This window comes from Vespula pensylvanica, chromosome 16 (genome assembly GCF_014466175.1).
Source record: "Vespula pensylvanica isolate Volc-1 chromosome 16, ASM1446617v1, whole genome shotgun sequence".
NCBI classification, from domain to species: domain Eukaryota; kingdom Metazoa; phylum Arthropoda; class Insecta; order Hymenoptera; family Vespidae; genus Vespula; species Vespula pensylvanica.
The window spans coordinates 4,374,342-4,391,313 of NC_057700.1; the positions used below are offsets into that span (position 1 = coordinate 4,374,342).

Below are 16,972 nucleotides of genomic sequence, written 5' to 3' on the forward strand. Positions count from 1 at the left end.
CATATTTGTTTTTCTATCTTTCGACTGTTGAAGGTAATAGGGAAGAAAAGGAAAAAAGAACAGAAAAAGAACAAAAGAAAAAGGAAAGAAAAGAAAAGATATAGTAAAAGTAAAAGCAAACGAACAAAATGATCGAATGATCTGTTAGAAATAATAAGAAAAAATACATGGTAAAAAAGAAAAGCTCACGAATCATCGTCATCTTCGCCGTCCTTATCATCATCATCATCATCATCATCATCATCATCATCATCATCATCATCATCGTAATCATCATTATAATCATCATCATTATAATCATCATCATCATCACCATCATTATAATCGTCATCATCATCATCATCATCATCATCATCATCATCATCATCATCATCATCATTATCATTATCATCATCATTATCATCATCATTATCATCATCATTATCATCATCATTATCATCATCATCATCATCACCATCATCATCATCGTATCATCCTCGCCGCGAGGATCGTTTTGCTGCTCGGTTGGCTCTTGACAAAAACACACTTCTCTATCCGCAATCTTATATAAACCGTGAAAAAAAAAGTTCTAGCTTACTCGCTAATATGCTACAGTACATATACAAAATAAGAACAAAAGAAAATATCGGCTTGAAATCTTAATAGACGTCGAAGTTAATCATCTTGGGATCAAGAAGGTTTCCTCGTTAAGAAGAGTAACCAACAACGATGGTGAGGTGCAGCTTGGGGGATGTGGAGATGGTGGTAGTTAGTGTTGGTGGTATTGGTGACGGCAGTTTCGGTGATCTTCGCGTCGACGAGTAATCAGGATGATTGTATATAAAAAGTAGGAGAGAACTATAGGAAGAGCAACACCACCTAACGTGCCGGATGTTCGATCTAATTTACGAGAAAAATAGAAAAAGAGAAAAAGAGAGAAAGATAGCATCTTATTTTTCATCTTTACTTTCTCTCTCTATCTTTCTCTGTTCCTCTGTCTGTTTCTCCCTCCCTCCCTCCCTCCCCCCCCCTCTCTCTCTCTCTTTCTTTTCGATCTCACGATAGTTTTCTTCGAGGGACGTGAAAAGAAGGAATTCGAGTAGTCCGCACCAGCTGGCGATCAGCTGACCGTGGGTTTAAATTCGGTCGACGACGACGATGAGGGTACGAAGGATTCCACGGATGAAGTAAGGAAAAAGAGAAAGAGAGAGAACTATGTAGGATAAATCGGAGGGGTACCGGAAGGAGTGAAAGAGCAAAGGGACAACACAGCTGGTGCCTCTTTTCCAGACCCTCTCTATACACATACTCGATGGCCGTTTCCGGTCGTCCCTAAGGCGTACCTCCCCCAATCCTGCCCCCTCCCCCGTATATCTTACTCCTTCCTTCTTTTCGAAACGCCTCGAAGCAGCATGAGAACGAGTTGAAATATGTTTGGTAAAAGAACGACGTCTGGTGTCGGCCGCTTTAACCGTCTCTGTCCCTTTAAACCGTAAAAGATGACGAGCACAAACAGAAGAGAGAGAGAGAGAGAGAGAGAGAGAGAGAGAGAGAGAGAGAGAGAGAAAGGACGTTAGCGGTGGTGCGCTATGCGGTTGATCGATAAATGTGCTTTTTGGAAAGGTGCTCCGAGGAAACTCGTAGTTTGGAGAAATCGAGATCGTCGAGTCGCTCGGTTGACGGATAAGGAAAATATATGCTTGAAGAGACGTAAGGAGGAAATCGATCGACGCGTTGATCGAGAGGTAGTCGTCGTCGTAGCTCACTCAAAAGCTAACCCACTCGTTACTGACGCCTATGTTCGACAACATGTCCGTGACGTCGGGCGTACAGGAAAATTCAAAGTGCGAACCGCTACTCGAGCTGGCCGTTTCGAAGGAGTCCAGATCGGTGGTAATGGTTTCCATGTCGAGATCGAGTTTGAAGTCGGACGGTTGTATTTGTAGGAGATCGGTTAGGGAATAGAGATCGGCGAGGCTGGGATTACTTCCGGATACTTCTTCGAGTTTTATGGCGCCGGAGTTGTTCGTAGGGGATGTCGAGGAGGTGGATGAGGAAGATGTAAGACTCGTGCCAATCGTCGTCGTAGCCGTGGCGAGAGTCGGGTCCAAGGGTTCCTCTTTGATGGAGAAGGGATGTTGCTGTTGATGATGATCGAGATGGCACGGTGTGGATGATCTAACCGTGGTGCTCCTGCCGAGACTGTCGACGTCGGAGGTCGAGAGGGAGGAGGAGGACGATGAGGAAATATTTGAAGAGGAGGAAGAGGACGATGAGAAGGAGGTAGAAAAGGATCCGGCTCCTCTGACGGATGATAAAAGTCTGTCCTTCGTATAGCTGGTAGTCGGTGTCGCGGTATTCGTCGTCGATGTTGTCTTGTAATCCATATCCATGATCGATGCGGTCTCTTGCTTGATCTTAGCGGCGAGTAACGAACTGGTAGGTGGTAAAGGGGGTGGTAAACCGGCGTGTGAACCAACGCCGACGATCGCAGCTGCGGCCGCAGCCGCTGCTGCCACTGCGGCTGGACCGTTATCGTGATAATTGTCGTCGTAGAAGCTAGCAGACTCTGGAGAATCCGGTGTGTCGCAGGAAGGACTGCTTGGTACTTTAGCCGTGACGATCGGTGGCGCTGGTGTATAATCGAGAGGCCTCTTGTCAAGGGCCAACCTGACCTTCAACCTCGAAACCGGCTTCGTGCTCGGCTGAGCCTGCAACCTCTTCAACGATGGCGTCTGCGTGTTGTTGTTCGTGTCGTTCCGCGATTTCGAATGTGATAAAGGCGAGGAACCGCCGATAGACGAGGAGGAGGAAGATGAGGAATTTGAGGAAGTAGACGATTTCCTCGGTTTCTTACCGGAGGATTCTTTAGCTTTTGGCGCCGGGGCTGGCTTCGTCGTCTTTTTCCGTGGTCGATACTTGTAATCCGGATATTCCATCATGTGTAATTGCCTTAATCTCTCTGCCTCCTCGATGAACGGTCTCCTCTCGTCCTCGTCCAACGTTTTCCAACGTCTACCAAGTCGTTTGCTGATCTCGGCATTGTGCATGTCAGGTTGGACCTCGCAAATCTTCCTGCGTTCGATCTGTGACCAGACCATGAACGCGTTCATCGGCCGTTTTATGTGATTCGGGTTGTTCTTTTTCGTCTGTAACATAGAAAGATATAACAAACGTTATTATCGTACATTAGTATCGTAACTTATATATCCGAAATAAGAGAGCAAAGAAAGAATAAACGAAACGGCAACTCACACACGCGCGCGCACACAGATCAAAATAACGCAATAATTTTTCTCGACTTGACCAATCATCCAATAAAAAACTCGTTCGATTTTAGCAAGGTACCTACGGATCGTTTCATGTTACTCTTAACAAGCTTTCGATAGTCTCTCCTCGTCCGTTGATATTTTACGAAGGCTTCTCGGTAAACCTTTAAACAAGGCGTTGCGCAAAAAGCGACGCTACGCGACGCGAAGGACCGTCGGTGCAATTACGGCGATCCTTTACCGATAGCACGCGCGAGCGCGGTAAGCCTGCTCATTGTTCGAGCACGCGCGTAATGCATATTCAGAGGCAAAAGTATTAGCTTTGCTTAGCAATTGGGTCGAGACTCGAAAGTACGTAAGAGAGTTAAGTGAGAACCTTAGTCCCTCCGTTTTTCTCTTCTCTCTCTTTCTTATGTACTCTATACATTCAAATGTATGTATGTATACAGTATACCGTATAACGTTTCTATTGAAAATTATTAAATGTGTATAATATATATATATATATATATATATATATATATTATACGTTTGTATTGAATAAAATTACATATGTGTAATGTATCGTAAGTTTCTATTAAAATGTATCGCACGTAACCAGTATATTGTAGAATTTTTATTGAAATGCATTACATGCGTGTATTATATTGTATGTATCTATTGAATATATTATGCATACATTAATGCAGTAAATGCATCATACGTAAATACACACACATATATATATATATATATATATATTCTTTTCGCACGTACACGTATCAAAATATAATATCTAAACGTATGTACATGCAATATATATACCCATACACACATTTAAATGTACACACATAAACAAGAGAATAATTCGAATGGTTCGTTCCGACCCTAACACCATAGACAAGTTAAAAAAAAGAAAAGAAAAGAAACAAACAAAAAAAAGAAAGAAAAAGCTGTATAATGAGAACCGTTCCGTGGGAACGATCGTGGATTTTCCGGTAACCGGTCGATACGAAACGCACGTCGACAGAATCTTACAACGTAACGGGATATTCACGAGATACTCCTCCTTGGAGTCACTCTCCACAACGAAAACAACGACTCAACAATAATAACAAGAATAATAACAATAACAATACACAACAACAACACATCTATAACTACACACACAACTAGCAACTACTCTACGACGAACTACTACTCCCTCGTTTATTTTCCGTACGCGCTAAATCTCGAGGACGCTCCTACTAGTTGAACGAGATCTCTTCTTCTAAAAGCAACCTCCTTCGTTGCGCGTTGTTATGCACGATTAGCCGTCTTAGCTGACGGAAGTATCAAGAGACTAAGGTCGAGCTCGTATACGCGCTCCGTCGCATCTAAACTCGCTTCGGCCACACTCGCTGGCCTTCGTAAATTCCGCGCGTGGATCGATCGCGTGCACCGCACGCTTTTCTTATTCTTATTATTATTGTTACTGTTGTTATTGTTGTTGTTATTAATAATAATAATAATAATGATGATGATGATGATGATGATCATTATTAGATATCACTATATGTTCGTATAATCGTACACGTGTTTTTCTATTCGTATTTCTAACTATCCGCTTTATAAATCGTATCACGTTGAACAAGGATATTGTTTTCGTGACGATAAATAAATATAATGTCTATCACGACTTAAGAATTTTAATGAATCTTTCTTTTTTCTTTTCTTTTTATTTTTTATCTTGCGTATTTTGAAATATTTAAATTCGTTAAATAAATATATGTATGTATATATATTTATTTAATTTATTTATTTATTTATTTATTTATTTATTATATTATATACAGATGCTCGAAAATGAGAAGGTCGGAAATAAATTAGGATACGTATTGATATCATAACATCAATCAAAGTCAAGATATATTCCTATAGAATAATACGGAATGATTTCTCGAGAAAATTTTAAGCATGAAATTTCAAATCCGTCTAAATGACGGGTATCATAAATCTAACATTAGAGAGAAAGAGGGGGAGAGAGAGAGAAAGAGAGAGAAAGAGAGTTTATATTATATATACATATCCGATATACAAGATCCTACTCATTAAGCATTTAATAAACTATCCATGCATCTCTCTATCTCTCTTATACATGATGAAATGAATTCGTATTTTATATATACATATATGTATATTTAATATATCCTACTCGTTCCTAAACGTTTAATAAACTATCTATGCATCTCTCTCTCGTATGATGAGATGAGTTCACGTTATACATACATAAATACATACATACATACATAAATACATACATACATACATAAATACATACATACATACATACATATATATATATGTGATAGCCTATTCATTCTTAAACGTTTAATAAACTATCCATGCACCTCTTTCTCTCTCATCCTTTTTCTCTTTTTCTCTTGATGTTTATGCTCATCAAGTTTAGCCCATCCCCTTTTCTTCATGAGAACTAAGAGAAAGTCGAAAACGTAAATCGTTGCACTCATCCCGGATGCAACGACAACTCTCACAGACGTCTTCCTCCTACACGAGAAAGGCGACTCTACGTGGTGGCAAAAGAAAAAGAAGAAAAAGAAGAGGAAGCGCGAAAAAACCGAGTGAGGGTGGGAGGTAAGAAGAGAGATAGGGAGGTGCACGGAATGAAATGGAGGGATGTAGTAGGGGATAAAGAGGAAGAGGAAGGTGTCCCGTACAAGAAAACTTCTCTTATTCTAGGCGACGAGTGGATACGAAGGATAAACGATTTCTTGCTGGGTCGTTCATTTCCTCGTTAACTTCCATGAACCTCGCGCGCTTCATGTCCGTGAAACATGGAATTGTCATTTGCCACGCGAACGTGAGAAACTTTCAAATAGATCGAACGAACGAATACGAATACGAATACGAATACGAATACGACGATGTCGACAACTCTTCTTCTTCTTCTTCTTCTTCTTCTTCTTCTTCTTCTTCTTCTACTACTACTACTACTTCCTCTTCTATTCTTTCATGGTCGCTTCTAAACTTTGTCATACCATGTACACATAGGTACATATGTATTTCCGTTTTCAATCGGAGACGTAAAACCTTAACACACCTTTTTCGTTAAAAACTCCCACGTTGACATTATTATCTCGAAACATTTCCTTCCAACTATTCTATCTTTCCCCTTCTTTTCTTTTCTTTTTCTTCTTGTTTGTTTTCTTTTTCTCTTTTTGTTTTTTCTTTTTTCTTTCCCTTTGGTTTCTTTTTTTCTTCCATTTCTTCTTATCTCTTTGTCTCTTTTCTAAATTCTACTTGAACTTAGGTATGTACGATACATACCTACTTGCATTTAAACGGAATACTAATTCTCTCGCGCGCGTTATCTTTCTTTCTTCTTCTTCTTCTCTCTCTCTCTCTCTCTCTCTCTCTCTCTCTCTCTCTCTCTCTCTCTCGCTCGTAGAATAATAATAAAATTACGAAATAATAATTCAACTACGTACGGCAGAGTAACATTTCGGCGCAAAAAAAGATTGATAGAATTGTTAAAAAAAAATTGTTTTCGTATGAATTCGTACGACGTCGATTTGCGTACGTAAACGGTTGTATGTATATGCGTGAGATATGTTATCACGTTTTCTAATTTAAATAAAATTCTAATTTAACCAAAATACATTATTTTGCAAGGATCGCAATTGTATATTTACAACAACTACATACATCAACTAATATCAAACGTGTGATACAATTTATAATCAATAAGACAAACTTAAGGTTCTAATTTAAATGAGATACATTAATTCGTGACGATAACGCATCGTTACTTTTAAAGTATACATTTTTTGAAAAAGAATTTAACAAAATTAAATGCACATCTTTAGATAACGAGTCAACACGCCAAAAATAAAAATAAATAAATAAATAAATAAATCAAGGAGAAATAAAAAGAGAGAGAGAGAGAGAGAGAGAGAGAGAAAAGAAAAAAGGAAAATAAATAATATCACTAACAAAATCATGATGGTTGAACTTAAAACGGAACGTTAATGATGTATCGGCTTCGTCAGAAAGAAATTCTCCGACAAAAAGGTATAAAGAGGGTTAGTAGCAAACGTGGCAGAGAAGGTGAGGAGAAAGGGGCGAAGGAAAAAGAAGGAGAAGGAGAAAGAGAAGGAGAAGAAGAAGAAGAAGAAGAAGAAGAAGGGGAAGAGGGAACGACGAACACAAACGGACGGACGACGAATGGACGAATGGACGGATGGATGGATCCTTCTCAGATGGTTCTCGTAAATCATTAGCCTGCACGGCGAAGCGGCATTTACCTGCGACCCGTGAAAATCGTAAGGATCATAGGGTAGATGATGTTCGAGTAGTGATCGAGCGTGACGACCGAAGAGAATCCCAATCCCAATCTCTCTCTCTCTCTCTCTCTCTCTCTCTCTCTCTCACACACACGCGCGCGCGCGCGTGTACGCATGCACACGTAGCCAAAATATACGGTTTTTAAAGAGGGACCAGAGATATTTCGACAGAGAAAAGTAGTAGTTATTACGTTTCGAAAGAAAACTTTAAGATGGAAGACGAAGAGAGGACCTTATGGCATACGCGATATCCTATTTCAAAGCACACGAAAACGATTAGGGAATATGGTCAATATGGTCAAGAGAAGAAAAAGTTTAGGAAGCAGTCGAAATGGAGGAAGAAGAAAATGAGAAATTGGAAACGAAAAAACGAAATGTATGTAATCATTGAAAAGAATTTAAGAGAGAGAGAAAGAAAGAGAGAGAGAGAGAAACAAGCTTCTGGTTGACTAATTGCCAACAATCGTTTCTTTCGTTCGATCAATAGAGATCGGTCGATCGACCGATCGATTGATCGATCGATCGATTAACGACTGCATAGAAACCGCAAAACGTATTCGTCCACGTGGTCCCCTCGAATTTCAAGATAATCACCGAGGTATGCTCGGTGGACGTTGGAACACGAGAAGCGAGTATTTCTCTTAACGACGACGTTTTCATTTTCTTCTGTTCTATGAAAGAAAAAGAAAGAGAGAGTGTGTGTATGTGTGTGTGTGTGTGTTAAGAAAAGAGTCGTTAGAAAAGTTATTAACGAGCGTGTACACGCGTGAGAACGCTGCCCGTTGCATAAAAATAAAAATGTGAAATCTATGAGTGAAATCTAAACGTGTTAAAGGATATATATATACTTTTATATGTATAATGTGTATATATATATATATATATATATATATTATCGAGAGCGAGTTGGTACTATATCGAGAGACCGGTTCTTACGAAAGATCGAAATCAACGTCGAAATTAATCACGGAGACGGAGCTTGGCGATCTACCGCCTCGTTCGCGATTTATCCTAACGATTTCTGTCTCTCTTCCTTATTTAAATTTACCGCGAAAAACCATGCGCGCATATGCATATATACATATACATATACATATAATATATATCCATGCACGCGCGCACGCATATACGTATACATAGGACGTGAGTGTGTAAAGATAAATATGCGTTACATTATACTATAGGAAAGTGACGACGAGTTTATAATAGTAAGAGTGAGAGTAAGTGTGAGAAGAGAGAAAGAGAGAAAGAGAGAATGAGAAAAAGAATAAGAGAAAAAGAGAGAGAACGAGAGAGAGAGAGAGAGAGAGAGAGAGAGAGAGAGAGAGAGAGAGAGAGAGAGATCAGCAGAGACTGGGAGGAAGGGCATCGTATAAGCGATCTGATCGCGATTTGCGTTTCTTATTACATGGCGGTGTATGTTAATGCGACGACCAACACCGTACGCTTCGCGTATTATACTTTTATATGTCGACGTGGTTCGATGCTTGTAAGAGGAAAGAGAGGAGAGATCCGCTTTCCGAATGTGGGTTACGATGAAAAATGAGAGAGAACGAGAGAGAGAGAGAGAGAGAGAGAGAGAGAGAGAGAGAGAGAGAGAGAGAGAGAGAGAGAGAGAGAGAGAGAGAGAGAGAGAGAGAGAGAGAGAGAGAGAGAGAGAGAGAGAGAGAGAGAGATAAAACAATTATAAAACTAGCTAATACTTTTAATACTCTTTCGTTTAAAAATTTGTTAATATCTTACAATGTAATATTAATGCTGACTATACTAATTCAATTTTTTAAACGTTCGAATATTATTTGTATCTTTCTATTTTTCGCAAAGCACACAATTTCATTTCAGTATATAGTATAATTCATTTTAAAATATAATTAGTATAAAAAGTATAAGAATATTGCATATACAATAAGTTAATGCAATACAAAAATATACAAAAAGATAAAGACAATACAAAAATCCATAAAAACAGCTAATATTTCTTTATTTTTTGTTAATATTTTAGAACGCGAAAATAATTGTGATATTGTCTGTTCGATTCGACTACGTTAATTCAATCTTTTATCGATTTTCGATATTTATTTTCTGATTTCCTTTTCTTTCTTTTTTTTTTTTTGTAAAGTACACAATTAGATATTAATATATTCAACCATTATGCCGATTTAATAAATACATACATACATACATACATACATGCATATATACACACACACACGCGCGTGTAACGAAATATAAAACATAAATGTAACGCGTCAAGACAAAAATTGATAACGATATCGTAACGAGTCGAATACCAACGGTCGTTTATTTTTCAATCGGATCCTTTTTAAAACCGCATTACTGTGCATTACATATACGAATATAAACGTACATAAAAAAAAGAGAAAGAAAAAAGAAAAAGAAAAAAGAAATGAACGTTGCACGCACGAATGTATAGCGAACGCGACATATTCCTCTCGTTGTCATTATCATCATCGACGTATTCGATAATTCAGCTTGGTAAGAAAGTAGAAAGACTTATCGTATTTGTTGCACGCGACGGAAAGAGCCAAAGAGGAAGAAAAAAAGAAAAAAAGAAAAGGAAAAAATGTACGAAGAAAGAAGAGAGAGAGAGACAGGGAGGAGAGAGAGAAAGAGAGAGAGAGAGAGAGAGAGAAAGAGGGAGAGAGAAAGAGAGAGAGAGACACAGACAGACAGACAGACATATAAACAGAGAGAGAGAGAGACAGAGAGAGACAGAGAGAGAGAGAGAGAGAGAGAGAGAGAGAGAGAGAGAGAGAGAGAGGAAAGAGAGCTTTAACGCTCGCGTGCATCGTACGACGGTGCGTAACTTCATAGCGTGCAACAAAGTGGTTGTGTTCGGTTAGTATTAACAGAATGCAAAATGCAAGAGAGGGATGGGAGAAGAGGCAGGGAAGATGGGGCTCGAGGTAGTGGTACAAGGGATGGAGGGAAGGGAGAAAAAAGGATGTACACTTTCGCGCGAATGCAGCTGCTGCCCTTGACTATAATATATATATATATATATATATATATATATATATATATATATAATCTTAACTCTTTCTCTTACACACACACACACACACACACACACACACACACACACACACACACACACACACACCTTACTCACATTTCGTTGATTTAACATCCTTAATTGAAATTGAACGAAACTTATCCACCGTAAGATATGTGCGAGAGAGAAAGAGAGAGAGAGAGAGAGAGAGAGAGAGAGAGAGAGAGAGAAATTGGTCGAAAGATAAGCCACGGATAGATAACAATGGAATCGAATTTTATTTTCGTTTCTTTTTTCCAATGAAAGTAGAGGTAGAGAGAGTGAGAGAGAGAGAGAGAAAGAGAAAGAGAAAGAGAGAGAGATAGGACAGGCAGCTGGATGACGAAGCCTCGCGTGCCTTCGTACTCGTCTATCTAAGATAATGCACGAGTGAGTATTTGTCGTCCGGGAGAGGAGCTGATAATCGAGGCATTCGTATAATCGTCACATCCGTATTCTCGATTACGAAATATAGAACGGTATACGAGAAGCTGCTTCCTTTTGCTTACTTATTTAGCTTCTCGTTAAAACATTCTTACGAATAGATACGCATACTCAATATGTAGATATATATATATATATATATACATATTATATATATCTATATATGTATATATGTACATACGTGTATGCATGTATATCTATAGAATATACACGTCACCCGTTATAAATGCAACAACGATTATTCTCGGATAATTTACAAACCATTTATAGATTTGACTCATTAATAATCTTTTACAGAATGGATTAGGACTAGATGGAGTGGAGCACTTAGAACAGAATAGATTAGTTTTATATACATAATACATACATACATATATACATATATATATATATATCCCCTTCCCACGATTAATTTCTCGTATTTCTAATATATTTCGACTTCTAATCGACTGAAAAACAAAAAACCAACACGCGATACTTGCAATATATCGATCGGTCAATTTCTAATCTATAACGATACGAGATTGTTTTTAGAAATCAATTTAAATCGGTATGATATCGGCGAAGAGAGAAGGGGGATGGTAATAGCGGGGTTAAAAGGGTGGAAGGGGAGGGGGAGGAGGAGGAGAAGGAGGAGGAGAGAAATGTCGAGGACGTATCGTTTAAAACGAGAATCGAAACAGGTTGCAAAGCTAGTTTACACCCGTTGCACCGGCCAGCCGATTCAGGAAGAAGCGGAAGAAGGATGGAAAGAGAAGAGATAGAGACAGAGACAGAAAGAGAGAGAGAGAGAGAGAGAGAGAGAGAGAGAGAGAGAGAGAGAGAGGAAAAGGACCCTGAGGAGGAGACACGCATATGCACGCACACGAACACTTGCGACGCATGCGGCGGTCAGCTGACGAGCGACATCCTGACCGACTGCGATAAATTCTCATTCTCTCTCTCTCTTTCTTTCACCCCCCACCCTACTATATCTCTCTCCTTTTCTACGAAGTGAAGGAGAAAAACTGGGCCATCGTCGTAACGTCGAACACTTGCTTATTCTTCCCTCCCTCCCTCCCCCTCTCTCCTTCTCATTCGCTCGCTCTTTTTCGAGAGAGAACAAAAAGAGAGGAAAAGAAAAGGGTGGGAGGAAGGGGATAGAGGAAAAAAAAAGAATGTCAGGACCGACGAAAAATTCAAATCTCCCGCCTACGAAACCTCCGCGCGAAACGATTTATCTGTCTGCGCGATAAACGATAAATCGTGATTGCTTAATAAAACGTGAATCGTCCTCGACTTGCACTGCGATTATTGTTCGATCGTCGCAAGTGGAGTAAGCAAAGATAGACAGAGAAAGAAATATAGAGACAGAGAGACGGGAACAGAGACACGACCAAAAAACAGAGATGGAGAATAAAATGTTAATACAGAAAAGGAGAGAGAAAGAGAGGAACAGAAAGAGTAAAGAAAGAGAAAAAAAGAAATGAGAGAAAAAGAAAAAGAGGGGGAGGTGAATGGGGGGTTAAAAGAAGAAAAAGAAGAGGCCATGTGCGAAGTATCTGCGATGAGAGATTTCGCAGCTCACACGGAATTACTCCGGAGGTTCCGATTATGAAACGATATGCGGATAAGCTCTGGTGCCGTAACGGCCGCGTAAGCGGGCGTAACGGTATTACAAAAGTGACAGTGAAATGGCGAGACGAAGCGGTCAGTTTCACTCGTTGAAAGCGATGCGCGCTTATATGGGCGCTCGCGTTCGAGCGAGCGGGTGTGCGCGAGCTCGCGTAACAGAATAGTAGAGAGAGAGAGAGAGAGAGAGAGAGAGAAAGAAAGAGAGAATAGATAGATAGATAGAGATAGATAAAGATAAATAGATAGAGAGAGAAAGAGAACAACGTTATAATAACGGTACGTGACGACGCACGTGTATCAGTGCGCACGAGCGTTTAAAAGAGAGAGAGAGAGAGAGAGAAATATATATATATATATATATATATATATATATATAGAGAGAGAGAGAGAGAGAGAGAGATGTTCCGTAGGTATTTGGTTGAGTTGTTAGATCGTTGTCGTTTGAGGACAAGAAAAGGAGAAATAACACAAGAATATCTTCTACGTCTGTGGCTTCTGTTTATTAGACGAAAGAAGATTAAATACGCCCGAAATTTTTTTTGGAGAAAAACGGAGTAGAGAGAGCAAGAGATACGTGCTTGAAAGAGAATCCTTCAAGCTTGATAATTTTCTACAAATCTTTTTCCCTTACGTTAGACCAAAACGAAAGATTCTTTAACTTGTAAAGCAAAAATCAATTATTCTTATCGTACAAAGTAGTTTTTGAAAAGTTTTGTTAGTTTGTCGTAAGCATTATCGACAAAGTTCGATATTTGCATACAATACGTGTAACGGAAACATAAAAAATAATTTTTACGCGTTTATGCGACTCGGTTTGATTATTTCATCGTTCGAAGTTCGACTATTGGATTAACTTTTTCCACTTTTATATATATATATATATATATATATATATATATATATATATATATATATATTGTCTGTGTAGAGAGAAATGTGTAGAAAGTAAGATATAAATTTAACGATCATAATTTTATTTATCGGTAAAACCACTCATTAAATGTAATTTTTGGCCAGTCGATCGATCGATAACGGAATTCGATGTACGATTGAAATTAAGTACACGATTGGACGTCGTACGATTTTCGGGCCTTCTTGGACTACCTCAAGCTTTTGTCTCGTAGCTCTTTATCGCAAGGAGGAAAACAAAAACGAGAGAGAGAGATAGAGAGAGAGAGAGAGAGAAAGAGGAAGAATGAGAAAAAGAGAAGAAAAGAAAAATATATACTCTATCCGCGTAGAAATCTAATCTCGATGACTTTGCGCGTCTACTCGACAAGTGCATCGATCTCGAAAAAGCAAACAGCCCACGATAAAAAAGCAAACAGCGAATGACCTTTCCCATACGACGGCGGGATCGTCTCCTCGCGATCGATCTCGAAAGATAAATCGCGAACGACCGTAAGCCGTGAGAAGATTATATGGAGATGGCAAAGTGATTTTATCGAAAGAAGGAGAGAGAGAGAGAGAGACAGATGAATAAATAGATATAGATAGATAGATAGATAATAGATAGACGAAATCACGTAGACGATTTAATCTCCGTGACATTGCAAGAACCGTCGAGTGACAAGTGCATTATCAATCGGTTTATTCTATTTCTTATTGCTTTCTCTGTCTCTCTTTTTTATTCTCTCAGTCTTCGATTAGAAATTTTTATTTAATCGATGCTCCGTCCATCCAACTAACTAACTATCTATCTATCTATCTATCTATCTATCTATCTATCTATCTACATATATGTATCTAACTTTTCACGTAACACGAAAACGTATGAGTAAGACCACGAACGATTTCAAATGCGAATAATATTTGATATCGCCTCGGACGATCGTGACTAGCTTATTATCCAATTGAATATTCCACTCTGAGCACGTTCGAAAAGCGGTAGACGAGTTTCTTAGCACGGCACGAACGATCGACGATCATACCCGCGTCGTCTTCTTCTCTATTATTTCTCGTTCGACTTTTACCAAGAATAGAGGAATACGAGAGAATATTGTAAGTTTCGAGCGGACGCGTTGGTTCTCGAATAGTATACGCCAGTGGAATATCAAAATAATAGTAGTAGTAATAGTAATAGTAATAGTGTAGTAGTAGTAGTAGTAGTAGTAGTAGTAGCAGCAGCAGCAGCAGCATCGATCGATCGATCGATAGATCGATCCAATCGCTGAATCATGGCTGAGAATCTACCGGATGTTCGATTCTATCCTATAACGCATGCTAAATGACGATGATGGTGATGATGAGGGTGATGATGATAATGCTGATAATGACAGGGTCAGAGAAAGAAAGAGAGAAAATACGAACTTGCTACGAAGAATTCGGTGAAAAGAAATAACTATCAATTTCTCTTTATGTCTGAATATATACATAACGGAGGGATAGACAGACAGACAGACAGACAGGTAGACAGACAAACAGACACACACACACACACACACACAGAGTGTATACGTACATACGCACTGCGACAAACACTTAAAAATACGCTATTCAGTTTGTGTGTGACTAATCGAACGAGTTCGACTTTGAGAAACGAAACTTTATAACTACATATCGCAACGATCGTTCGTTCTCCTTCGGTTCCGCCAGTGACAGTGTTGCGAACTTGCCCGAAGGTTGAACCGCAATAATTACGAGTAGTTTTCCACATGTTGCAATCCTCGAAGCGAACCTCGCAACAACTAACTCTGCCTCTGCTCGACGCGCTTAGAGAATTTCCTCTCGCTCTCTCTTTATCTTTTCCTCGGAGTTCCTCTCCTTCCTATTTTATATCTTTTTCTATCTCCTATCTATCCTTCTCTTTTTTTCTTCCTTCTTCTTTTTTTTTTATCAATACACGCGCATAAAAGAGAAACGGAGAAAAATAATTCTCTAATAAGAAATTCGTGGAATTAATACGAACAAAATAAAACATTGAAACGAAAAAGGAAGGAAAGAAGACTATAATTAATCGAACTGATTAATAATTAATCCAGGTCTTTTTCTTTTGCTTGTTTTTTTTTTGCGCGTACGTAATAGTAAAATTAATTCTCATGAATGAGAGAAAGTGTGTGTGCATGTATGTGGGTAAGTGAGTGAGTGTATGTGTATATGTGTGTGAGAGAGAGACCAAAAAAGCGAACGAACGAGTTTCATCAAAGCAACGACTTTTACAAGCGAATAACGCTCCTCATCCTCCTCCTCCTCCTCCTCCTCCTCCATCTCCTCCTCCACCTCCTCCTCTTGGAAGTTTCATAACCGGATAACGTGGCTCGTTGCATCGCGCTCCGCTTGAATTCCAGGAAAGTTCAAGGAACGAACGAACGAACGCAGCGAAGAACGTGCACACGCTCGTCAATGTCGTCGTTGTCGAAAACGAGTCACGATCATCTTCCTCGTCGACAACGATAACGACGACGCCGACGACGACGACGACGCCGACGGCCACCGACGAACATCGACGACGGGCGTAACCTTGAAAGTCGAGTCGAAATATAATCGCTCGATCATAAACAGTCCAGGACTGGCTCGCAAAGACGTTCTCGGCGATAACGGTCGGGGCTCGTACGCAAAACAATTTTGCGTTTGAGTCAACTACTGCGTTTACCTATCGTATAAATACACACGTACGTAGACATATGTGTATATGTATGTATGTATGTATGTATGTACGCACGTATGTATGTATGTATGTATGTATGTATGTATGTATGTATGTATATACACGCACGTATCTAAACGATATGTGTTTATAAGCGTATAACTCCCGGAGACGTCGATTTTCACGACACTCGATGACAACGAATAGGATATATTACCCTCCCTCGTCTCGAATTTTACTCCTCTTTCTTTTTTACATACACACACATGCACAGACGCGCGCGCATACACATACATCAGGAAGGAGAGAGAGAGAGAGAGAGAGAGAGAGAGAGAGAGAGAGAGAGAGAGAGAGAGAACACAGGTACGTGTCACATATACGTGATATATACGTATGTACATAAAGAAGAAACTATCGACACAACAGTGAGGAAAGAGAGAGAAAGAGAGAGAAAGAGAGAGAGAGAGAGAGAGAGAGAGAGAGAGAGAGAGAGAGAGAGCGAGAGAGAGAGAGCGCACGCCGACGACCACGGACACGTTTTCTGAGCTTCGTCGTTAACGTCGGTGTGCCGTCTATTAGAGAGGCTCGTGTATGCCGTCAAGGCTGCAGGTAATCGAGGTAATTTGATGGGATTGTACCTATCGGAGAAGAGGCGAGGCCTGAGAGAGACAGAGAGATAGATATAGAGAGAGAGAGAGAGAGA

General features: G+C 39.6%; 1 protein-coding gene across 1 annotated transcript in view; it reads right to left on the reverse strand.

Moving 5' to 3' along the window:
• Positions 1-1,012: 1,012 nt before the first annotated feature.
• The window catches only part of LOC122634789 (transcription factor sem-2-like), a 21,242-nt gene continuing 5,282 nt past the window's right edge, over positions 1,013-16,972 (reverse strand). Inside the window, exon 2 of the mRNA XM_043824082.1 lies at positions 1,013-3,128. Within this exon, the coding sequence (XP_043680017.1) occupies positions 1,746-3,128 (1,383 nt within the window). The 3' untranslated portion in view covers positions 1,013-1,745. The remainder of the gene's footprint in view (positions 3,129-16,972) is intronic.